This window comes from Sardina pilchardus, chromosome 9 (genome assembly GCF_963854185.1).
Source record: "Sardina pilchardus chromosome 9, fSarPil1.1, whole genome shotgun sequence".
In the NCBI taxonomy this organism is placed as follows: domain Eukaryota; kingdom Metazoa; phylum Chordata; class Actinopteri; order Clupeiformes; family Clupeidae; genus Sardina; species Sardina pilchardus.
In genome coordinates this window covers 25,172,652-25,198,537 of record NC_085002.1, presented here as the reverse complement: position 1 = coordinate 25,198,537, position 25,886 = coordinate 25,172,652, and the positions used below count along the sequence as shown (strand labels likewise).

At 43.9% G+C, this 25,886-nt stretch overlaps 1 protein-coding gene across 1 annotated transcript in view; it reads left to right on the top strand.

The window, feature by feature from the left end:
• LOC134091754 (band 4.1-like protein 1) overlaps positions 1-21,789 on the top strand; it is a 92,245-nt gene extending 70,456 nt beyond the window's left edge. The window contains exons 12-23 of the mRNA XM_062544396.1: positions 1,927-2,156; positions 4,219-4,254; positions 7,423-7,572; positions 14,599-14,649; positions 15,645-16,037; positions 17,132-17,260; positions 18,051-18,128; positions 19,120-19,179; positions 19,928-20,023; positions 20,427-20,507; positions 20,728-20,841; positions 21,728-21,789. Of these exons, the coding sequence (XP_062400380.1) occupies positions 1,927-2,156; positions 4,219-4,254; positions 7,423-7,572; positions 14,599-14,649; positions 15,645-16,037; positions 17,132-17,260; positions 18,051-18,128; positions 19,120-19,179; positions 19,928-20,023; positions 20,427-20,507; positions 20,728-20,841; positions 21,728-21,733 (1,424 nt within the window). The 3' untranslated portion in view covers positions 21,734-21,789. The remainder of the gene's footprint in view (positions 1-1,926; positions 2,157-4,218; positions 4,255-7,422; positions 7,573-14,598; positions 14,650-15,644; positions 16,038-17,131; positions 17,261-18,050; positions 18,129-19,119; positions 19,180-19,927; positions 20,024-20,426; positions 20,508-20,727; positions 20,842-21,727) is intronic.
• Positions 21,790-25,886: the final 4,097 nt, after the last annotated feature.

Below are 25,886 nucleotides of genomic sequence, written 5' to 3'. Positions count from 1 at the left end.
GTCACTCAATCACTCAACACAACTCACTCGCACGTAATTTACTTCAAATCTGATAAAACTTAGTAAACGTCTTAGAATCCCTTATTCTAATCCCTCCCCTATCAATAACTAACCTATCTGATCCCCTAAATATTCCCCCCTGGACACCTCCCCCCAATCACAACACATCAGAACTGATTGACACATTCTATGACACAGGAGGGAGAGGGAGACACAGACGCACACACACACACACACACACACACACACACACACACACACGCGCGCACAGACCGGGAAAACAGGAGACACAGGGGAAACAAACAGAGCAGTCCAACAAGGGGCCTATAGCCTCGGCGCTACAATATGATGGAATATGCAGAAAGAATAAAATTAGTCTGAAAGGTGTATTGCTCAGGTTGTGTAGCCTAGTTAGTGTGTTTTTGAAAAGTAACTAAGTAAAGTAATTGTAAAGTAACTAATTACTTTTGGGGAAAAGTAATCAGTAAAGTAACGGGATTACTTTCTTGGACAAGTAATCAGTAATCAGTAACTAATTACTTTTTCCAAGTAACTTGACCAACACTGGTGTGCATGGCCAAGAGCAGAGAGAAGCTAATGAGCTCTGATTATGGGCTAGGAGTTCTTTGAACAACCACTGACAAGAGTAAATGTTTCAGCACGTGCAACCAACATATGGGGAGACGATTCATCAGTATGCAGTGTTGACATAACACATGGGCTCATCAGTGTGTGTGTGTGTGTGTGTGTGTGTGCGTGTGTGCGTGCATTCGTGCGTGCGTGTGTGCATGCGTCTGTCTGTCTGTCTGTGTGTTTGTGTGTTTGTGTTAGTCTTTGTCTGTGTGTAAGTATAAAATGACATTGTATTCATTGCATTTACAGTCAAATTACAGTAACAAAGCTCAAGGATGTCCAAAGAACTAAGAACAATTACATGTAGCACACATTTATACAGACTGTTCTTTACACAATACGATAACAAAGAGGAGAATAAACCTGAAAGAAACAGCTGGGTAGCTCAGTGGACAATAAAAGAGAGATGAAAACAAGAAAAAGAAACCACCAAATAACAAGTATAAACAACCACCCTGAGGCAATGCACTAGAGGAACAATCACTGTTAAGTGTCAAATTGGCACGGATGGTAGGTATATACTGATTATTGTTTGGACTTCAATCATAAGTCTTCACTAAAGTGTGATTGTTAAGAACAAATAAATAGATTTATTTTAATAATACACATCAGGGAGAGCATTTCCAAATACAAACACAAGGAAACCAAAAGAAGCTTTTAGGTCTGCAATAATAGAATGCACTCTCCATTTTTCTCAGTTTACCCCCCCCCCCCCCCCCCTCATCTTTGCCATGCTTTTCAAGAGGATGACCAATTATAAGAACTTGAAGAATTCAAGGATGTCATGAGGGAATTTATCCACACTTGTGTAGTTGTACAGTACTTCAGGCTTGGAACGCCATCTGCCCTCTGAAGAATGTGTTAGTTCTTGGAATTAGTTTATGCCACCTCTGTCTTTCTTGGGTTTCTTTCTGGCTTTCCTGTAGCAAAGTCATAGTGCTTTAAAGGTGAACTATTTTTCTTAGCTTAATTTGCCTGAACTAATCAGCTGCGGAGTCATTGGAATGGTTATTTGACTTTATTCGGGTTGAATGACGGCTGTCTCGCCGGCGAATGGCAGTTTTGTGCCCCTGGGACGGTGGAGGAGTTTTGTCAAATATACACGCTAAAGCTGTAGGTGAAGCTCTGCAGAGAAATCTGCAAGCATAAAACGAACGAAAACGAAAAGCGAAAGCGAAACCGGGAATGAAATCGCCAAACCTGCATAGTTTCCCTTTAACAATACCTATAACCTGTCCATGTACAGTATATACAGTACAGTACACCCTCTGATTGCCCTCTTGTCCCCCACAGAGTTCTCGCGGCCCGTATCCGGCCTGAGTCACCACCAGGACGGCCTATCGCAGCGCAGTACCAGCGAGCTGCCGCGCTCGCCCTCCGTGGACGAGCAGGACCACCGGGCCGACCTGAGCACCGACCAGGAGCTGGACACCGAGTACGAGCAGGACCAGGACCAAGACACCGACCAACTGGACCAGGACCCTGACAGCGTCACCACGCCGACCAGGAAGAAGGAGATTAAGGTACGCAGAGCGCCACCCCCCCTCTCTCCATCTCTCTATCTCTTTTTCTCTCCCCCCTCTCTCTCCCCTCTCTCTCTATCTCTCTCTCTCTCTCTCTCCTCTCTCTCTATCTCTCTCTCTTTCTCTTTCTCTTTCTCTTTCTCTTTCTCTTTCTCTCTCTCTCTTTTTCTCTCCCTCTCTCTATCTTTCTCAAGGCTTCACATGGAGGGTTGGTGTGACAGGTTTGCTCACTCTCTCCCAGCTGAATATTACATGAAGGGGTTTGCAAACAGCTGCCTGTGAGCCCAATCCACTTGCCCACTAAGGTTATTCGTAAAATTGAAATCAAATGGAACAAGTACTACAAAACAATGAATAAAAACATGAAAATGTGTTCTAAAAACATGAAAAAGTTCAGTAAAAATATCCATTTCCTCCCCAAACAAACTTCAGAATAGATGTTTACTACAGAATATAGAGCTTATGTATACTTGTGCTCCCAGGTGGCGTAGCCCCTTATAAATCAGTGCAGAACAGACATACTAACTCAGGGTCACCTTGCAGTTCATGTTGTTTCCTCCATCAGGTCCACCCGCCTCACTCAATCTGCCGAACCTGACCCCAGTAAGGGCATGTGTGTATGTCGAGGCCCAGAGAACGCATGCGATTTGTACATGTCACTGCGCACAAGCGCTGTCGTATCTGAAAAGAGTTGGCCTCTCGCTCAAGTGAGTAATTATGAGCAATGCTGAGTCATTGGGAAGTGGCGTCTGTGTGTACTGTAGAGCGAGTGTGTAAGCACCCCTAGCTCCCCGCTGGTGTTATGCTTGAGTGGCGTGACCCGCCACAGTGCTGTTTTAAACACAGCCGCAGCCCGCCTGCTGTTTGCCTTCCTTTCAGAAAACATAGCACACTCAAGCTGGAGCCGTGCCAGCAGATAGAAACGCTATGGGAAGCAGGCAGCACACCTAGCTATTGTCTCTAGAAGTTTCTCTCTCTACCCCCCACCCCGTTGTGTTGAGTGTCTGTGTTTACCCACATGTGGAACTGAAGATGGAAAGAAAGCAAAGAGAGTCCCTTGCTTATTGGTTCCCTGTGTGCCAAACACACATTCGACAACAGACCACCGTGTGGGCTAATAAATTACACTTTCTCCCTCTCCTCTTCCCTTTTCCACTCTTTTTCCGAAATTCTCAATCTCAACTTTTACAAATGTGGTCATTATCACGTGGCAGACGAGTTGCATATATTACAGTTGCGGGTTATCAAGGCTGTTGACCCCAACATTTTCCGTCCTTTGTAATTTCTCGCTGGAAACAGTGTTTTATTTCTGTTATTAACAATGTAGCTACTCTGCGCATCAGATGACATTTGGGTTTGCCGCGTAACCAAAGCTTGTGATTACATGGCTCATGTTGGGGAGAAGCCAGGAGGAGGCGAACGCAGCGTTATGCAGATTAATTCTCTCTCTCTCTCTCTTATCTCCACCCTGACGTCTGGTCTATGCCTCTACAGTGTGTGGTCTGCGGAGATTAGCTTGTGCTAAGACTCGGCTGTCCCTCTTACTGCACGTTTGAACCGCTTTTTTTTTTTATATAAAGACTCTGTCCTAAACTGCTCCCTATATCCGCAAGGTTCCTGGGGTAGGGCTGGCGAGGGAAGAAGCGATTGTGTTTCTGATTTAAGTGTGCTGTTGTGTCCTAGGGATGAATATGAGCAGAAAAACTGTAAAACCATGATTTGTAATCGAGTGACATTACTGTAGGCAGGCGCCTGGATGAAAGCAATTGCTAGAAGGGTGTGTGGCTCCAATGGGGAGATCTTCAGATGAAAGCTGCGGGCAAATTCAGATTTGCGAGCAGCTTCATTTGGGTTCTACTACCCAGACTAACAAAAGTTCCTTTCCTTTACGTCTTCCTCTAAGTCTCTTCTTACTGCATCCACAATTTCTGAAAGGTATTACAGGATTTTGGAAACTGTTTGTTCCCTATCTTATCTCTTCTTCCTGTCTGTTCTGCTTGGCTAATACACTACATTGTATCTACTAATATGCTGTCTCCCCCGTGCACACTGCTGACCAAAGGAGGATGCTGGAGATGCGCTTGATGCCCAGCAGGAGGTATCTTGTGTGTTGTGTGTTGTGATTGGTGATGCCGTGTGGCTGAGGTTACATCTCTTGTGTTGCCTTATAGCCTTCTGTCTGCCCATGTACTGTATGTCATTTTTATCTATAACCTCAGTCCAAAAAAGTTGCGATGCTGTGTAAAATGAAAACAGAATGTGACAATTTGCGAATCTGATAAACCTTTATTGAGTTACTAAAAGGACATCGCCAACATATCAAATGTTGAAACAAACAATTTTCAGTATTTCATGAAAAATGTATGTTCTTTTGAATTTGATGTCAGCAATAGGTCTCAGAAAAGTTGTGACAGGGGAAACTAAGGCTGGAAATGTTGTGCGATATGGTAAAGAAAACACAAGGAACATTTCACATTCAATTACAGTAGGTGATCTAGCACCATTATTTATTAAAAGAGCATCGCAGAAAGGTGCAGTCTCTCAGAAGCTGCGTACAAATAATGCATTGCATTATTAAAGATTATTTACAGTAACGTTATGACTGTGGGGATTTCATCATCTATAGCAAATAATATCACTGAAATAGTCAGATAATCCAGAGAAATATGTCTAAACAAAGGAGAGGGGAAAACAATACTGGATGAAAAAATATTGGATGGCGGTGAGCTGTGGGGCCTTGGATGGCACTGCATTAAAACCAGAACTGTTTCTGGAAAGAAAATCATGGTATGGGCAGGAAAACGTCCGATAACTGTTTTCTATGAGCACAGTTTGATGTTCCATCCACAAATGCTGGTCAAAACTCTACCATGCAAAGAAGAAACCAAATTTAGACATGATCCAAAAATTCCCCATCATATGCTCATATCTGACCAGAAGCTCATTTAAGATGGTCTTTGGCTAGAGTAGACCAATCAACATTTAATTTCCCAAACTCTAGCCGCAGTAACGGGTCTCTTCAGTTCCTAAATGTAAAAAGATAAGGAGAAGCAGCACAATTTTTCGAGACTTGTTGCTGGCATCAATTAAGATATATTATAAATAATGAAATAAATAACATGTGTCTGTTTCAACAATTGATGTGTTGTCTTTGCACTATTCTTCACTATTTGAAAATCATAGCATTCTGTATTTATTTACATTTTACAGTGTTCCAACTATTTTGGAAATGGGGCTGTATTTTCTATGTAAATCCTACAGTAGCTCACAACTTTTAGTCACACTTTATATAACAGTACCCTTAAAGGTACAGTCGGCGACAGCCAACAGCACAATCATATTGTACTGTAATCGTGCTCCTAGAGAGGGTTTCTTGATTATTTATGGACCTGTGCTCCCAAAAGTAAAGAGCCGTGAGGACCAATTCACTTCATTTGAATTAGACAGACTGTACCATTAAAGTAACCTTTAATGCCATGTACGGTACAGTGAGCAACTAAGTGTCGCGGTTCTGTATAGGAAACCTCAGCCTCTATGTTTGTGCTGGAAGTGTCAATGCACTGGTGGTCATTAGTGTAGTGCAGGCGTATTCACAAGGGCACAGTTATGCAAAGTGTGATTTTCCTCCATGATTTTGATGTCTGCATCTAAAGGAGAGCATATGTCAGACCAGAGGTTCAGATACACTTAAGATATTACTGCCTGTGCATATTTTAAGTGAACAGCATGTCGTCTAACCAACCTGGGTTGGTTACAGATCTTGTAGCATTTTAGTACATGTCTTTAGATGCCTGAAGTCTATCACAGCCCAGTAGTGTGTCTTAAGCTCTGTGTGTGTATGTTTGTGTGGCCTTGTCTCCTGCTGGATCTCCCATCTGGCGTCTGCTTGCCTCTTCCTTAACTTAATCGGCTGCACTCTCCCTCTCCCTCCCTCCTTCCCCTCCCCTCCTTCCCCCTTACCTGCATCGCCTCTTCCTCTTCCTCTTCCTCCTCCTCCTCCTCCGCCTGCCTGTCTCCTCCTCTGTCTCTCCATTCACCTGTGTAGCAGGAGCTGGAGTCTACTCCACGCCACAAGCAGGAGGTACCGCTGTCTTTGTTCTGTTTCAGCCTTCCTCTTACCCACAGTTCCATTGTGCTGGAGCTGGGCTGGGTAGCACTCACACACAGTCAGGGTCGCGGCGTGGGGACCAATATAGTACTGCAGAGCAGAGCTTTATTCTCCTCTTAGTTGGAAATTTGACATCTAAACTGCAGAGATGTTAGTCCAGTCAGTGTATTAGTTGTCAGTCTGATTTTTTTGATAATAGTTAATATAATAAGAGGTGATTAATTAAAGAAATTAAGGAGTTTTATTGACATATTATTTGAAGGTATTTTGAAGTATTTGAAGTATGTTGCTGTGTTCATCTGTTGTCAAAGTACTTGGCTACATGGTCATCAAGGAAGGTTGATGAGGTTAACATAAAAAACAGAACAAAATAAGAAATAGTTGTATTTTCACAACTGAATACACACAGTATAAAGCAGCTTTGAAGTTGCAGTACCAGTTGCAACTTCTCAGTTTCGAAAACGAAACCTCATTAATTCTAAACAGGAAAACATGCAGCACATAATGTGCTCATAACCAAATAATTGAATTTCTCTGTCATCCACCCTTAAACAATTCTACTCTCTGACTGTGATTGAAATGGCTTACTATTTGCTCTTCATCAGATGTGTTGTTTACAGCCCTTCTGATGGTGATTTTTTTTTAGCCATTTCACAGTTATTAGATGAAATTATTTGTGTACACGGCACGCCATTTGGAAAATAATGCTGTGCTGCATACTACAGTCACATTTCAGTAGTCTGCAATTAGCGGACGAAGCAGTGGACGTAGCCACAGTGTAATTACAGATAGCCATGTCCAGTGGGTAAGAGGATGTCTTTGACCCACTGTCTGTAGTTTTTTGCAATTATTTCTCATCACGTTATGCCCCTTTCATGTCTATGAAATCCTGATTTGAATTATTGTAATTGTACGTGCTTGCGTCAGTGCTAGTTAATGAAGATGTGTGAAAGGTGAAAAACTAAAAAAAAAAGTTAATCGGCTTTTTTCTCTCTCTCTCTCTTTGTCTCTGTTTCACTTATTCCACTGAATCTCCCTCTTGCTCCTTCTCTCTCTCTCTCTTTCTTTCATTCTCTCTCACTCTATCAAAACGCTCTCTCTCTCTCTCTCTCTCTATCATCTTTCCTCCTCAATGCCCGCCCTGTTTCTGGGTTCTAGTTTATGGATAAGTCGGAGGACGTCCTCCTGAAGCACCAGGCCAGCATCAATGAGCTGAAGCGAGCTTTGAAGGAGCCCAACAGCAAGCTGGTGAACCGGGAGAAGCGGCTGTCAGGGTCCTCCCCCGGAGGCACGCCCGAGAAGAAGGCTGTGAGTATGGGATGAGTCCAGAGCAAGAGTCCCCTGTGCAGCTGAGCAGCTGGAGATCAGAAAGGACAGATACAGTATAAAGTGCTGCGCATAATCTAAGATCTGCACAGGGACAAGTGTAGCCAAACTGCACACAGGCAGGCAGTGCTGCTGTCACTAATATATACCTGACCGTAGATTTATGAAGTTCCATATTCTAAGGGTATGCTGTAATACTGCATGTTGCGCTACAGATAATCTGTTGGAGCTATGAACGAGCAGACACACTTAACCCTTTATGGGGCAAATAACCATATGTAGTCACTTCCGCACACACTGAAAATTCCCTCCCCCTGCCTCAATTTGGAGTTGTAGAGTCATGTGGGGTTAAACACACAGACACACATAAACATGCAGAGACAGACAGACAGTCACACACACACACACACACACACACACACACACATACACACACACACACACACACACACACACTCTCACACACACACACACACACACACACACACACACAAACACACACACACACACACACACACACGCACAAACACAAACACAAGCACAAACATACCGATTTATACATAAGGAGCCAATTTTATTTTAGATACTATACTATAACTATAATATGTGTAGTTAGATACTAAATGTACTATAAGATATGTATGATTTAAGTGTGGTTATATGTACAGTATGTCTGTGTACTGTGTGTGTGTGTATGTGTTTGTGTCTACAGTACGTCGCAGGTCTTTGTCAGTGTGTGTTGCAGTGCTTTTGAATCATTTTACTCATTACATTTGTCTAATGAACCAAAAAGTTAGTTCTGGATTTTCAGGACATGCTGTTACCTCTTGATCAGGCATTGCATGTTTTTGATTGGAGGCAAACACACTCTTTTCCCAGATAGTCCCCAGCGATGTGTGAGATGATTTACAGCCATTTGATCAATTAGGTCAACTAATGACTTCAAATTTCAAGGGTTTTTCAGAGCCGAACATGGTGCATGACAGTGCAGTTAATAACTTGATTAAGTATCAGTCATCTGGTGTATGAAGTACAAAGACTCAGTAGTTACAAGTCTCGCTAATAAGGAGAGTTGTAATAGCCTCACTAAATCAGAAACCCCCACGGGGACACATTTTAATCTCTGCTCCTATCCGCAAACTCAGGTTCTTCGCTTGAGTCAGATTAGAAAAACACGCCGCCATTTTGCTAATCATATTTGGTGTAATCACGCCGCAAAGGAAATGTGATTGAATTGACGGATAGGCTGACAATTGTGCCTGTTTGTCGCTCTGTTTTTTTCTGTCTGCCGACACATTTTGGCCTGCTGCACGGGAGCAGGCAGATGTCATCTTCTCAGTATCACACAGGCCAGGGACCAGTGTGTGTTTGTGTAGTGGCAAGATTAGAGAAACGGATCATATCTGACTTATGGTGGATGGAGAAGAAACAAAGCTTTGGTTAAAGATGAGCTGCCATGAAGGATCAATGTTTTTTTCTTTCCCGAAATTGAGCTGTGAAATGATTTCGTAGCGATAGAAATAAGCATGTTATGTATTTGCCTTTGATGTGATTTAGTCTGCTGTGTCTGGTTGTCCCAGAGTATCCATATATTTGAGGGAAAATGAGGATAAATCTTTTGACTCAGCTTGCGAGTTTTATCAGATGAAAATTGGCATCTTATTGATTTGTTTTGATAGAATTTTATCTTCACTGTCTGATTGCTTCAGCGTGCCAATCCAGACACAGCAGCTTGAATGTGAGAAAAGAAAATCCCTTTTCAAGCGTGAAATCTCCTCTTTGATGCTTGTCATCCCTTTTCAAAGATGAAACGATACCTGATGTCACTTGAACAATTTCCCTTTTGTTTGCCATCGCAGGAATCACAATCCTCCATTATATAATGTCACAGATCCACACTGCTCTTTGATATGATGTACTGTTATTGATTTCTCTCTTAGAGCATCTCATTCAGCAGGGAGATAGTGGAGTTTAACCATATTTTACTTTTACACTCATTTGGATTTACAAATATACTGCAACAATGAATAGACTAATTTATTTCTTAATTCTCTGCAGGCTCGGAGAGGATTGTTCTGTTTTTGGTTGTGTTTATTTTAGTTGTTAGCCTTCAATTTGCTCTTCCATGGCATACAAATCTACAAGGACTCCTTAGAAATGTCCCTTCATCTTTTTTTCATTTATGGATGATGATGTTTGTGACATGACTGTGTGAACTGTGTGATGGTAATAGCCTGTCTTTGCTCTCTCCTCTGCTGGCTCTGATGGGGGTGGGGGTTAGGATGTGGGGGTGGTGGGGGCCACGGAGGCCACTAACGTCACCCCTCTGGAGGGCTTCACGCAGAAGACCCTGGTGACTTCTCCTGAGGTTGCTACCCCTTCCTCATTATTTCTCATTTTTTGCATGAAACAGGTCGTAGCTGTGCATTTGGAATCCAAGTACTGTAGATGGGATCAGTTACAACGATACCAAACTTATTCTTCAGCCTTGCAATATATCTGATCTAAGCTGGTATCTTGAAACAAAGTGCAAAACAGGCTAAAAACAAAACTTTTTTATCTTGATTTTGGTGCAATTTTCTTTCTTTCGAGATTAAATTAGAACAGAGACGCATGCTCCAACAGATCTTGAACCAATGCAATCAAGCACTGCATGTTATTTGTCCTTTTAAATCATTGTCCTTAGCTCAACAACTTAGTAATGGCAAACTAACTGTTCTGATCTATATCAACATATAGGGCTCTGAGGAATGGGTATTGATTGAAAAGCAGGATGCTTGCCCACCAGAGAATTACCACAAGGTGGAGAGCAAGGATAAGCCTAATAGACGTTCCCTCTCTGAAGTCTCCGAATCTGGCTTGGAGAGAAAGAAAGAGTCGGAAAAAGAGATCACCAAAATGATACACATCGAGGTGACTGGGGAGGATGGCGAGGAAATGCAGGTCCAGATGGACTCTTTCCCATCTCCCAAGCTGCCGCCGAAAGACGAGAGCAAAGACGAGGGCCTGAGGAACAACAACAACTGTATCATGGCGGAGTTATCTGCCAAAATCAAAGGGGAGCCGAAGCAGGAGAAATCACAGAACGAAGAAGTCCCACCACTGGAGGCAGCCAGCAGACCCAGAAATGAGAAATCCCCCGTCCCAGCTCACGCAGCGGAACATCAGTCACACAAGGTCCGCAAGGAGAAGAGGCCTCGCAGTCTGAACTTGGGCATGTCGACCGAGTTCGTGTACGAGAAAGAGACGGACGGACCGGGCGCCGGCGACGACGACGAGAGCGAAGTCTCCGACGAGGAGAACGCGTCGGCGGGCGAGGAGGACGATCGGGTCGGACGATACGAGCGGCCGTTCGGGACGGAGAGGAAGAAGGAGCCCTTGGCTATGAAGATGAACATCACTATGAATGATGAGGACACGTCGGCGACCGCTCGCGCTTCACATGTCCGACACAAAGACAAGGTGACAGATGAATGCAAGAGCAACATTACTCAGGAAAGTCTCATGTTTGATGAGCTGAAGAAAGAGGCCGAGAATGTGACAAAAATGATGAGAGGGGACGACGCGAGTCACGCAGAAGCAATCAAAGGAGCGGCGGACGTTGGAGGACGAGTAGAGATCGTGTCGCGGAAGGAGGTCACCAAAATGATCGTGATTGACAGCGAGGACGCCGCCGAGGACGCCGACAGGCACAACGCGAACAAAGTGACAAACGATTGGGCGGCGAACGTTCCGCGGAGAGAGAGGCCCCGGTCGTACATGTTTGAAGAGGCTCCGTCCGACAAGGCCCAGAAGAGGAAATCGACGGGCTCCGCTCACGTCGAGATCACGCGGATCGTTCCGCTGAAACCCGAGAGGTCCAGGAGCGCCACGGCCCGAGACGAGCCGGACAACTTCTTCCGACTAGAGGAAGAGCGCAAGCGGCTGAGTGGCGGCTACAGAAGGGAATTCATTTCACTCCACGAATCAGCAGAACAATCCACCGACATCAATAGGAACGACATCTGGCCTACGCTGACCAGTCCGTATCAAGTAGCGTCCCCCCAATCCCCGACCACGACGGGACAAAACGTCTTCCAGGGCTGGGAGGAGCAGGTTCAGCTAAAGGAGAGAACGTTCGGAGACGACTTTCCCGCGAGAATGCCGGGAGGTTTGAAGGAGGAGCCGTCGTCGTCTCCGTTTGACCAAGGCAGCTCCGGAGCGCCGCCCTTCAGCCCGAGGGCCGCGGGCTTCAACAAGAATGCTCCGCCCACCCCGCCGGTCAAGACGAAGAAGGCTCGGGAGTCGGGCCTGATCCTCCGCAACAGCCGCACCCCCAGCAAGGAGCCGGGAGCGGAGGGCGCCGCCGAGAGGAGACAAGCGGTAACTGTACTTGGCATCCCCTAGCTGCTTTTCACTCATTTGGACGCAAAAGCATCGCATGAGCTTCAGACTGAATCAGCACATCCATTCTCTTCTGTTTTTTTTTTCTGTTGTTTTGTTTTTTTCTTCCTTTTGGTTGTTCTTTATTTGAGTTTTCTTTTGTTTTTTTTCTTCAATGAATTGAGTTGTTGGTTGACTGACAGACTGAAACATATCATGTAACCGCTATGCCTGCTCATGAAGAACCGAGCCAGAAGGGTACTCGCTACCACCATGTGTTTGGCTCTCAGTGTGTGTCATTGACGGATGCACTAATGCATCCATGAGAGCATTTCTCTCCTTTGTATGAGTTTGGAATCCCCCCCCCCCCACCCAGACACGCATACACACACTTTGGCTGTTCCTCATTCTATCCCTGCTCCCCTCGTCCTACCCCAATCCACGTTCACATCATAGCAGCCTGTATCTCAGTTTGCTTATGTAGGCATAAAATCGACCAGAGGGCTTTGACCAAAAGATTCTCTCTGCACATTTCATGCTTCAGCTTGCGGCTGTAGTTTATGAAATAACTCCCCTTTCTCCACATCCACTATCCTTTGATATCCCAACCAGTTTTTCTCCACTGAATTTTTGAAGGGTGGCAAGTACGGTAATAAAGACTTAAGCAAAAAGTGCTATAGACTGTTGTTAAATAAAGGCTTCTTATGTTAATGTAGTGACTCTGAAATTGGTCTGTCTTCATATTCGTCTTTACAAATCGTCAAGAGTAGGTATTGATTGGACTAATTGCTAATCTATGGGAATGAGCTAAGTCCAGAGGGCTAAATCACAAAGATATGTTTGAAAATCTGTTGCTGTATGCTGCTTTATCTGTTTCAAGTGACCTGTTGGGTTTATGCTGGTGTGATTCTTGCTTGGAAAGAAAAGAACAGTCGCTAATAAAATACCAATTGGATGACTGAAATATTTGATTGAATGAGGTATTTGTTGTAATTGGTGTTACTTGAGTGGTGTCTGTCTCTTGAATGGACCTGACCGTGATCTGGTGTGCATCAGTGGCCAGATTCATTTTACAGGCAGGGAAAGCACAGGGGGGCTTAAAGGCACCAGTCAATGTCTGTGCTCCGTTGGCCAAGAACAGACACTGAGAGCTCTGTAGTGTCACCGTTGCTGTAATTACACACAAGCCTGTTGGAATGAGGGGAATTTGAGCCAAGCTGGAATTTGGCAGCTTAAAAATCGTTTCTCGTATTTTCGTCTGAGTCAAGGCTCCTGGCACGTAGTGGGTAGCAGCCGCTGAAAATAGGTGGCAATGTGTGAACGGCAGAGTGCGGTGACAAGCCTGTGAGGTTGAAAGGGGCGAGGGAGTGGGTGGGTAAGGGTGAGAGTGCCTTTGGCGGAAAATAAGAAGCATATGAGGTTCAGATCACCTCGATCGCTCCTCTGATTGCTGTCGCCAGTTTAGAAACGGCCAGCACCACAACTCGAAAGCTTCGAAAATGGCATTCTTGGCACGTCGACGTTAGAGTGAAATGGAGCTGGTTGGAAGAAGAAGCTGAGAGTTGCCCTTTGGACAGTGGGTGTCTTGTGTGAATGTCTTAGCTGCCATGAAAATGCTGCCTTGGTGTAAAACTGATGAATGTACCAACTATTAACACAACATTGATCATGTTTGCTGATATTAACCAGGCAATGAATTGTGGATAGAGAATTTAATTTGTATTGACAATATTTCGCTCATGTGTTTCACATGGCCGAAATATTCTCACCTGTGTTGTTTTGCATCATGCATTTCACCAGAATGTACATTTTCTATCAATGAAAAAGCCCTGTGTTTCTCAATACTCAATCATTTTTGATGCAACAGTCCTTCAGTAAATTGAAGAAGTGAACAACTGCAGTTGTTTTTTATAATCATATGCAGTATCTGAGAAATTTGCTTCATTTGGAAGCATTTCTCTTAGTTATTGTTCACCAATTCAAGTTCAGTCAAGTTCACTGAATTGAATGGCCGCGGCAATTACATTTTCTTTTCATAAGAAAATGCGGCGTGTTTACTTATTCCATCCATTACAGCATGACATACATATTTTTCTGGCAACAAAGCCGGCATGCTCTTCAGTTTTCCAAATCGATCTTTTTGGGGGATTAGAAACGCACCTCTGTCATTATTCAGTCCTTTTCTCTCTGCTCTTTGTGGCGGTCCTTGAGCTCTGATGAATTTGAAAATCATTTACTTTTTGGAGTGGAGTTTCACAAACACTTTTCAAGGTTTTCTCATCAGCCACGGCCATTTGTTATTGATTAAAAAAGAACCCGTGTGGGATTCGCCTGCAGAGTGCTCCAGGTTCAAGAGAAAAAAAAAAGAAAAAACAAAACAGGACCATGAGAAACGCAGGGCTGCACTGAGCGTGTGCGTGAAACATTAGAAACAGTAGTACTGCTAACCCCGTAGGTTGTCATTCTCCAGTATCAACTCAATTTAACACTGTGGGGACCAGGAGGGGATGGTCTTCCATTCATCTCTGGGTCTACAGAGCTAGGCCTCCTCACCTCACTCAGCCTTGCTAGTAGCAATTTGATCATGTCTCCCTTGCTGCCCCCTTCCTCTGCTAACTATGTTCTGCTTGTTCTTTTGTCTCATAGGAGCCTCTGTCTACTGCTGTGATTAATGAAGAACAACTAGCTGAGGCTAAGGTCTCTAATTTCATTTGCCATGTCTGCTGTTCTCTGTTGCATGACCCTGCTGAGCAGGCCTTTGCTCCCTGTCACCTTTCCTTGTAGCCATTTGTGTGTGTGTGTGTGTGTGTGTGTGTGTGTGTGTGTGTGTGTGGGGGTGTGGGTGTGTGTGTGTGTTTCCAGTCTTGCACTCTGCTTATTCACCCTCCTGACACGGTGTCTGATCGAGTCCCGTCACTGTTTGCAATCTGTACACTCTCACTCACTCACTCACTCACACACTCTCTCTCTCTCTCTCTCTCTCTCTCTCTCTCTGTCTCTCTCTCTTATGTGCATGTGTGCTAAGTGAGATGCCAGTTAAAAGGAGATTCTGACAAATGTTCCCAGAGTGATACAACACAACAACAATGATCCCTTAGCTTCTCACTCAGCTATTGTCTCCTATCAGATCTTGTATCTGGTCACCATCGTTTAGCTCTCCTTTGTCATGATACCACTGACGTGTTAGCTTACCTTCTCCTTTTTCATTCTGCCATGCCATGGCCTCCTGTCAAATCCCAGAACAGATTTACTTTTCTATGCCACTTGTGTTTGTGACGCGAAGCTGTTTACTTTTCCATGTCACTTTTGTTGGTGTTGTGAAATGTCAAGTCATAATCTGATTGGATGATACAACTGAAATGTTAGCACGGCTGGCTTGCTGCTTCACACGTTTCAGTGCTCTTTGTGTTAGAATCAGATGGTTGTGGTCTAGAATAACATGCTCTTGATGATATCAAACTTGAAATGGGTAAGGATTTTTTTTAGAAAATTAAATTGGACATTGTATCAATAGAAATTCAGAAGAAGGGTTTTAGCTTCACTTTGTGGAATCAATCATCACTTTTCACCCCACCCCACCCCATCACCTTCAGTCCATCCATCCCAATGCCACCCTCCCTGTCATGGCTACGCAGTAGAGGAAGTGACACGAGCATGGCATGCCTTCTCTCCCCCTGTCTGATCACGCACAGAGGGAACCCTGGGACAGACGGCCGATCTCGGCCTCCGACCTCGACGAGCAGGAGCGCGAACGTGATCGCGATCGCGAGCCGGCCTTCATGAAGGACACGCACCTGGGCATCGAGCGCAAGTGCTCCAGCATGACGGTCAGCTCCACGTCCAGCCTGGAGGCAGAGGTGGACTTCACGGTCATCACTGACCTCCACCTGGGCGCGGAGGAGTTCTCGCGGGGCATGAGCGAGCTGGCCGAGAGGGGTGGAGGAGGGGAGAGGCAGGCGGAGGTGAGCCGGGATGACTTTGAGGAGGCATCTCGTTTCTACTCCGCCACCCGGCTGACGAGCCAAGACAAGCACCCCGTAGAACAGCGCCTCCTAGAGGAGAAAGGCCACCACGAGGTAGACGCTGTAAGCGTCAGGTTTAAGATCTTTTTTTTCAAACAAAGCATTCTTTTTTGGAATTCATCCCTTTTGAAGATATGTCCTGAGCCATTCATTTTTTGGTTTGTTCATCACTGACCTTGAACCTCAGTTTTCTTTTCCTTTTTTTATGGTAACCATTTTGTGTTTTTCATTTCGATTTACGTTTGGTGTGCAGTACCATTTTGCGTCAGCATTTCAACAATGGAGCCTGGCTAGTTCCCTGAAGCTCCCTGACGCTACCCACACTCAACAGTGAGGGAACCCTGCTGCCTGATATTCTTCCTTGAAGTATTTACTGTTCAACGTTGGGCGCAGTAGATTTATAGCCCTGCAGTCTTCTTCAGGCGTCAGTGCCCACAAGGTTGATATGCACAGCGTCTGTCAGTGCTTTGTATGTAGGTCACTCAAAAGTGATCTACAATGCAAAGTCAAGCTCCCTCATGGTTGAGTGTGGATGGTTTCATTCGGAACATTTTCTTTTTTTAGTCATGTTTAAAACCCTGTTTTTGTTTGATTTTGCCTTCGGCATTTCATCCCAATTAAAAAGACATTTAATATATTTATTTGTTATTTACTTATTACTTGTTTATTTATTGTTTTTCATTTATTTCTGTTCATTGGTAATTTTTTTGATTCATTATTTGTGTTATATATTTTATTTTATGTTTTAATTGTTCATTAAAATTGTCATTTGAGTTATTTTGATGAACTGTATGGGGAGTACTTGAAGTCTGCTTTTTTATGAATGCTTACAAAGTGATCTGGAACACAGCGGTCATCGATAATTCCAACGTGCAGTATCCCAAACCAGAACACACACACAATATGCCAAGCACAAAGCAGCACATGGCACCGACACACACACACACACATTGTTGTATCACCTTTCCCGGCATGAATATGCATGCAGAGCAGCACAGCACACACTGATGCTTCCACGGCACGGCCCTTAGAATGCAAGGTTAATTCCTTTCTTCTTCTCTCTGGACTTCCTGACCTGTCTTCTGACCCTGGGTGTGTAGGGACTCTCGTCCGTGTTTGAAATGTAACGGTTCTGTGTGCTCTTGCTCTGTCACCAGCCCCCAGTGGCCAGGAAAGACCCTAACGCTGTGAGCATCGCCCACTCGCTGCGGAGGGCAGAGGTCAAGGTGGAGCCCCACTCCAACGGTGCAGAGGTGCCCCCCACCATCATGGACATCACAGAACAGGTACAGCACACACACCTGCACGGCTTATCAGAATAGACATATTTGAAGTATATTCACCTTTTAAAAGACCAGAATGGATTGAAAAGTTCAGTATTCATGTCAAAGTGAAGTTGTTTTGACATTTTAATTTGATCTTATTTTCTTGTCTGGCCATAGAGGAGAATCTGTTGTATTATAATTATTATAATTATAATTATTCATGCATTGCTATGGCAATTCATTCTGTGTAATAACAAGGGGGTAAATTCCATTTCAAATGTACAAAAGAGACGTGTTGCCATTTTTAACGGGCAAATGAACATTATTTGTAGAATAATTTCCAAAGGCGGAGTGAATTTTCCAATTTTCAGTGTCGCTTTGATAACCGCTCCCGACTGTATGGGGTGACAAATTATCTAAAAGGGGATGACATAATAGCCTTGTTATGGCTTGATTAGAGTATTGACACAAAATTAATGAGACTGATGAAAGAGAGAGGGGCCTTCCATTCATCTCCTGGGACATTGTTTTGGAGCCACACTGTCCCCACAGGTGCCTGATTAAAATGTAATTACTGGGCCTCTGTAGTGCCATTCGTCTAAGCACACGGATGAGTCAAACCAATAAGCTTCAGAGGTTGTCTTTGAAGGCCATTATGAGAGAGAAAATCAGGTGCCCATTCATTAACGCCAGTGGACATTAGGGATTTTTTTCCCCCCTCGTTGGCCCCGTTTGCCCTTGTGTGATATAATGACCAGAGCCCATTCGTTAAGTTGATGTGTCCACTGCACCGTATGTGTTAACATTGCAGCAAACACAAGGTGAAGTCAACTGCATGGAGACCAAGCTCTCCAGCACTGGCGACACTCAACCACAAGAGGGTGACATGGTACGGTTACCCCCCTCCCTCCCGCCTCTCTGAACTGAGATCAGTTTGCTGTGAAAGGTTACGCTAGTGCTTTTTTGTTGCATGTGCCAGACAGCACCACATGAAGTGTCTTCTGAGCCGTGAGGGGTCTTTGTTTTCACCACTGAGCTCCTCTGGCCAGACTATAGCTCTGCATGCCTGTGTCTTGCGTTTGTTCAGGATGTGTCACTGATACATTTCTGGGTGCCACATTCTTAGGAGAGGGGGGAAAAAACACACACACACAGGGAAAAGAAAGGGATAAACAAAACTCAAGAGAAAAATAAACGATTGAAAACATGCCCTCTGTATATCAAAGACACATTCTTGAGGCGAACTGAAATCAAGAGTTTCAGAAAGGTATACCGTGCTTCACTCTTGGGGTGAAACACAGACACACATTGTTTCAGTGTGTTGGAAGGCCTGGGTATATCCGACCACTTGCCATCTTCTCTCTCTCTCTCTCTCTCTCTCTCTCTCTCTCTCTCTCTTTCTTTCTCTCTCTCTCTGTCTGCTTGTGTTAGTGGACACATTACATTGCTGCTGCTTTTATCTCTTCTCCAAACACTGCTACAGTATGTGTCTGTGAAGAACACTGCTGTGAAGAAGTCTTAATCCCTGCAGAACAACCTCTGTGAAACGTTGAGCTGACGATATCTGAAGTTTATGCAGATGCATTCCAGGACTCACGCAAAGCAAAAGACAAACAAAAAAAGAGAAAAGTTTGTTGATTTGGAAGAATGCTTTCGCTGCACGTCTTGTAGACTTTATCACTTTGCTTTGTTTGGCTCAAGCTCTCAGCAGAGAGCTTCCCCCAAGCCTGCTGCTTGCCCAGTCTGATGACAGAGCATGACAATGGTAGTCTACGACTGCATCCTGTGTGTGTGTGCCGTTGTGCACCGTGCAGCGCAGGTGTGTGTGTGTGTGTGTGTGTGTGTGTGACTCTCTAGTCCTGCCCTGTTGTATGTTTCAGAGCCAGGAAGAGAGAGGCGAGAAGGAGGCTCCTCCGGCTGGCAGGGAAAATGGCTCTCCAGTGAGTGCTGTGCCCTCGTCGGGGACGTCGCCAACACGTGTCCTGTCCTTTCTCTGAATGTCACAGAACGTGTCTGTCATTTTTGTGGCGTCTAGTCTAGTCTCCGCTGCCCGCCACGCTTGAAATTGTGCAGTTCAGTCTTTGTGATTAGTGCTTGAGGGACTCCCGTGGAATGGAACGAATGGCTTGTTGTGGTAGAGGAGTATAAACACAACAAAAGAAAATGAAAAAATATATATATATTGCAAAACAATAATTCATTTGTTTCGTTTTTTGGGGTCTTTTGTGCTTTTGTTGGGCCATCAGTTGGAGGGTAAAGCATTTTCACTTTCACATAATGACAGTGTTGTTGTTAAGTGGATGGGGTTTCTGGCAACAGTTGCAGTAGTGTATCAGGGGAATGGATCTTTTGGCTGAAACAAATGGCAGCGCTGCGTATGTGAATGTGTGTGCGTGTGTACAGTATGTGTGTGTGTGTTTGTGTGTTGAGGGGGTTAAAGTGTTTATGTGTGTGTGTGTGTGTGTGTGTGTGAGTGTGACAGAGAGAGAGAGAGAGAGAGAGAGAGAGAGAGAGGGACAGAGAGCACCTGTGTGAGTGTGTATGCGATAATGTGTGTGTGTGAGTGCGAGAGATAATGGAAGAAAGAGAGGGAGAGAGAGAGAGGGAGAGAGAGCACCTGTGTGAGTGTGTGTCCTAGAGGCAGCTTGCCGCCTGGTCGTCACTGTGTGCCTTCTGCCGTCTCTGCAGGTAAAAGCAGGCTCTCTGGGGAGAGACTCAGCGGTGTCCCCGCTCACTGTCACCACGGAAAACGTTACCTCAGCAACAACCACCCAAGTAACCAAGGTAACAACTCATTGTGTACTCCCAGCATTCCCAACTTCACAGTGTCCTGGGGTCTCTTGGAGATCACAGCTGTTGTCTTTAGAGGTTGTGCAGGCATATATGTCAAAGGAAGAAACATCCGATGTACCTTACTTGAATCTCAAGTAGAGGTTGATCTGTCAGCAGAGGCTGTATCTGTCTGAAACCAAGACCTTATCGGTCGGGCTTTTATGACACCAGCTGTTTTGCAAATGTCATGTCACCGTCAAATATTTCCCCTGGTGAAGAAAGTGGAAAATGTACCTCTCAACTCTAAATGCAAATGTGTGCCCATGTGTGCTTCCATTTTGTGCTTTTGCTACCTAAAGCACATGCCTTCCACTGAGCTCTCCAACCCCCCATTTCATGTCCTTTTCATCTCCAGACAGTGAAAGGGGGCTACTCAGAGACCAGGATCGAGAAAAGGATAATCATCACGGGAGATGACGATGTTGACCAACATCAGGTATGTACAGTGTACTGTACTGTAAGTGCAAAAGCAGAAAACAACACTGCTTAAGAAATCCAAATACCACCCACCCCCTCCAGTCTTGTATTCAGCACACTTCCATTACAAGTCATGGAAAGAAAGCCTGAATGTTTTCCATTTTTATTGCGCTGAGCTTTTAAGCCTGAGCGAAGACAAAAAAGCCATGTGACAGGTCTGAATTATCACCTCTTTCCAGGCCCTCGCCATGGCGATCCAGGAAGCCAAGCAACAGCATCCTGATATGCTGGTGACAAAGGCGGTGGTTGTCAGGGAAACAGAATCTTCAGAGGAGAAACACAGGACTCCAGAGGTGCGTTGTAATCATACAGACCATAATAGGTTATAATGTGTTCTCCATTTGGAACAGCTCAGCGTCCTGCTTTAGAGGACCCAGGTGATTGACAGGACGGACTGAATAGTTTGAGTGACATTCTGTTTTGGTCCAGTTTACTCTACGGTCATGGTACGTTTCAGTGTATAATAGCATAATAGGTTAGGTCATCAGTTCGATAAATGCCAGGTCAGATGCCTGAATTTTACTTTAATGCATTTACAATGAACAAGAAGTCAACTGCACTTTTCCTGTTTTACGGCAATGCTTCATAAGCTGAATAAATGCCAGAGTCTGTGCCTTGACCTTTTCGTAAATCATTGTTTTGAAGCTGTCTTAATTCACGGGTGTTTGTACTGTATGTGAGGTGAATGTCAAAAAGGACATTAAAACTTAGTAAATCAAATGCATAGTGATCATACAATCAGGCATCTACTGTAGTTAGAAACCAATGGTGGCTATTAAATGCAATTAGAAGTGAAAAGAGAAGTTGAAAGCACATATGTACAACTTTTCTGGATGGCATTTAATATACTATATATTAATTGTATATATATATATATATATACAGTATATATATACTGTACATAGAAGTGAAATGTTGCTCCACTGATTGCTTTTTAAACTGACACACTACATTTATGTTCTATGTACTTACAGTATGCGTCGAGCTAATCCATTCTCCCCCACCACACCATTTTTTTCTTACATGCCATAGTTGCTTTTTAGGTTGTTACACATTTCCTGTTCATATTCAGTACCTCACTCTCACAGTTATCCACGTGGCACCATCACCGCACCACATGGTGGACACTTGTGGTCAGAGCATCCTCATGTGATGTTTTTGTGTTTGTGTCCTCTGTAGTCCTGATGACCAGACTCGGCTCCAGAGATCAGGGAGAGGATACCAGCCCTTCAGGGTACCCCCCCCACCCCCCCCCCCCCCCTTGCCACCACCGCCGCACCCCTGCCTCCAGAGGAGTAGCTGAGTCCCATTACAACCCACCCCACCAGCCTGGTCCTGCGTCCCCCTCAAAGCCCTCGCCTGACCTCACCCCCTCTCTCTTCCTCCTCCTCCTCCTCCTCAGCCTGGCACAATGCGCTGTGCCCATCATCCCTCCAACCAGGAGCGGAAAAAGGACAGACTTTGCAGACCGATCCTGTCTCCTGCAGCCCAGCGCTCCTCAAGCACTCCATCCTGCAGCCTCGGTTAGCCACATGCTATGTCCATATGTCCCTCAACATCGAAAAATGTATCTGAAAGTGTTCACAGTCCCTTCATCAGTTTGCTGGTTGTTTGTATAGATTGGGATAGAATACTGCTTACTTTTGTTAAACTGTACTCGTAGGGGTGGGGTGGCGGGGGGGTGGACTCCAAGACAATTCCAAGGTTTTTTTTTTTTATTTTCAACAGGTTCATGTGCTCTACATACTGTCTGTCTCCTCCAGGTGTGATAATTATATGTGTGCCAGTATGCCATTGTACACAGCTTTAGCTCTTGATTGTCTCAGAGTCAGCAACCTGCTGCAGGTCCACACACATACACACACACACACACACACACACACGCACACGCACACGCACACACACACACACACACACACGCATCATTCTTCGAACAGTTGGAGAATACACCCTCCTCCCCCACCAAAACAAAACAAAAAAAGTTAATTCTGTCGAGGGCTGAGCATTGTGTATATTATAAAATAAATCCAATAACTCCAGAAGGTTGTTCCAGAGATAATCACCGTCATGCTCTCCTGAGCTTCCTTCTGTCTAGTGTAAGGAGGTGTACAGTTGGCCCTCTCAGGAGGGTCTGTAGATGGTCGACTAGCCTGTAAATGCCCGTGTGTATCAGTGAGACACTATATTCTACTGCTGTCTTTTTAGCTTTTTAAAGATTTTTTCAAAACGATAGACTATCCAGTGGGAAGTCACACTATTTGCTTGTAAATGACAAACACGACATGACACGACGCGCCGTACGTATATCGATCGATTAGACTGTCACTCCCATGTGCATGAGTCAAATTAATGTTCACGTTATCAAAGAGAGGGAGGGGCCGAAATAAGAAGCGGTCTTGCCGTCTCCAAAGGTCCGCGAGACGTGGTCAGCGAGGCGAGACATGCTGTAAATAACGCTCCTCCGGATTGGCCGATTTGTCAGCAAAAACGATTTTTAGGTTGTGCATGTCACGGTGCTGAGAGGCAAACAGAAGAGTTTGTAATCAAAGACACGTCAAGAAGATGAGGCAGCCACTTCTGCTGTATGTTGTTGTTGTTGTTGGACACCCCCCTAGGTGTGTTTGGCATATAGAGTCTCTGCAAGTGTTTGGGAGAAGTTGTTCAGGAAGATGCCATACATGTGGACACTGTAACTGTTTCTAAGGAAAAGCTAATGAAAGAAGAAGGGCAGATATCAAGATTTCTCTATATACAATATCATATTGTTTACTCTGTCTGCATTTAATCCTCCATGTTGCCATTAGGTGAGCTGACAGATAGACTGCTATAGTGTAGGAAACTCATCGCAAACAAACACATGACACATCTGATGATAAATGTTTTATCTAAGAATAATACTATTTAAATATTAGTTTTTTTTTTATTTTCTATTTTGAAAATTGAGTTGTTTTTAAGTTATGGTGTATGAATTTGATATTGTATTTATATACGAATGGTGAATGTGAGGCATCCTCTCTCCCGTTACACATAAAAACGCTGTTATTTTTCTCTTTCAATACGCGGCAAAGGGTTGGATCTGTAGTGTGACCTGAACCCCTGAGCACTATGATCCGGCCACAGACAGCCAGGTGAAGAAGTCAGTCAGTGAAACATTAGCTGACCAAGAGGCTTTGTGTTTTTATCTCTGTCTGATCAAGTCTATAGACGTGTGAAAGGAAATGATTGGTCTGTAGATGAGCGAAGCATAATCAATGGGAAAAAGATGGGGAAAAGATGAAAAAGATTGAAAACAATGACGCTGGAATATTATACCATGTTAAACATGAGACATTACTTACAGTGTAACAAAAGACTTTGATCAGACAGTGAGAGATGAAAGACAGGAGGGAATGATATCCACAATATGCCTCTGAACATGCCTTCCTTTGAAATACTGTGATTCATACTGCTGATATTTGCAATAACAATCTCACGTTACCATCTTGTTAAGTAAGAAACCATAGCAATGATTTCAGTTTAAAAGATGAAACTGTGAACAAAACAAAAGTGTTGGGGGGAAATGCTTTGCTTGAAGTGCTCCAAATTGGTTGAGGGTAAAGAAATGTATGCATGCGTCAGTCTCTGTGACCTCAGAATCAGATTTTTTCTCTCTTTTTTAATTTTATTTTTAAGTTTCAGCGAAGCCCAACGTGTGCTGTGTGAAAAAAACGGGACAGCTTCTTTGCTCTGCCTAAACTACTGTTCAGTCCTGTCTCTGTGAAGTAGCCTATTAACTCTCAATGCTTTTTTGAGTTTGATGTTATAAATGTTTGCCTATTGATTTGTTTTCCACTTGGTCCAATGACACTGGAGTCCTCCATTGCCATTTTTTGATTGATTTGTGGGCAATGGGTTTTACTTTTAGCTGTGACGCTACCAGGAATCTGTTTTGGATGACTATGGCGTCACATTATTGGATACTGTTTCATTTCTAAAAAAAGAGAAATGTTTACTTGCTATTAACCTGGGGAAATAGTTTTTTTGTTTGTACCTTTGGTGGTGTGTTGATGGGAGGAAAGACTAAAAAAGTGTTTTTTTTTTTTTTTTTTTTTTTTTTTTTTTTTTTTTGCTTGAATCTCTATCCAGATATTTATTGAGCTTATATTATCTAATATATGACTTTTTTAGTGAAAATTTATGATGGCACATGTCTTGCCATGAAGATTATATAATTTCTTTGTGCCATGATAAACAGTACAGGCTCCAATTGTAAGCACTGTGACTGCACAATTGTGAGTGGGAATAGCATTGTCATAACAATATTGGGTGCCTTACCGTTTCAAGAGTAACTGCCACTGGAATGAAATGCAAGAGATATTCATTATTAAATCCTGAACTTATTAGGACTGGTCCCTGAAGACACCTACTGTAAATGTCACACGATGGTAAGGCAAAGTGCCTTGATATCAGTGAGTCTGAGAATGACCTTAGATCCAGTTTTCAAGTGACGGACATCCTCTTTCAGTCCAGTAGGTTCTCGTCTATTCCACCTGTCTGGCCTGACAAGTGCTGTTGCATTTGCTAATAGTGAACAGATTGTGAAGGCTTATGCTTGGTGCATGGCATGAGGTATTGAAACTCTTCGATTCTTTAGTGCTCCTCCCTTCAATTCACCCTGCCAATCCACTGGCTCCACAGCGCCCTCTAGTGCTTGATGGTGTGTTCTTGCTGTATTTGCATTCAATCTAAATGGAATACATGCATACATTAATAAATGTCTCAGTTAAAATGTGAGAGTATTTTGTGATTTGCTCTGCATATGGTGGACATGTTATATTAGAGGGATAATTAATGGTGCACTTCCTTTCCACACAGATCATGGTAATAAGTTGCTACTCAGTGCAAACACAAAAACTGCCGTATAGAGTATAAATGTACATCAAATTTGACCAACTGATGCTGTAAAATTGTACAGAAAACAAACTTTCTCTCTCACACACACACACACACACACACACACACACACACACACACACACACACACACACACACACACACACACAAGCAATGATCCTTAACATAGTTTAGGTTTGCCACATTACTTTAGTACAGAAGTCATACAATGTTCAAGATATGGAAAATGGATATAGTGAACATCTGCTGCTAGCTTGCTTGCCTTAAGGCAGTAAGAAGTCACATTTAAACATCACACAACTACAAATCTGAAACCATGAGAGCATTCTAATGATGTTTGGTGTGACATTTCCATGATTAACTTGATTTCATGTTACTCTGGGTCAACAAGATGATGCTGCCTCAGAGCCAACATGGCCATGATGAACCCGATGACCTTGGATCA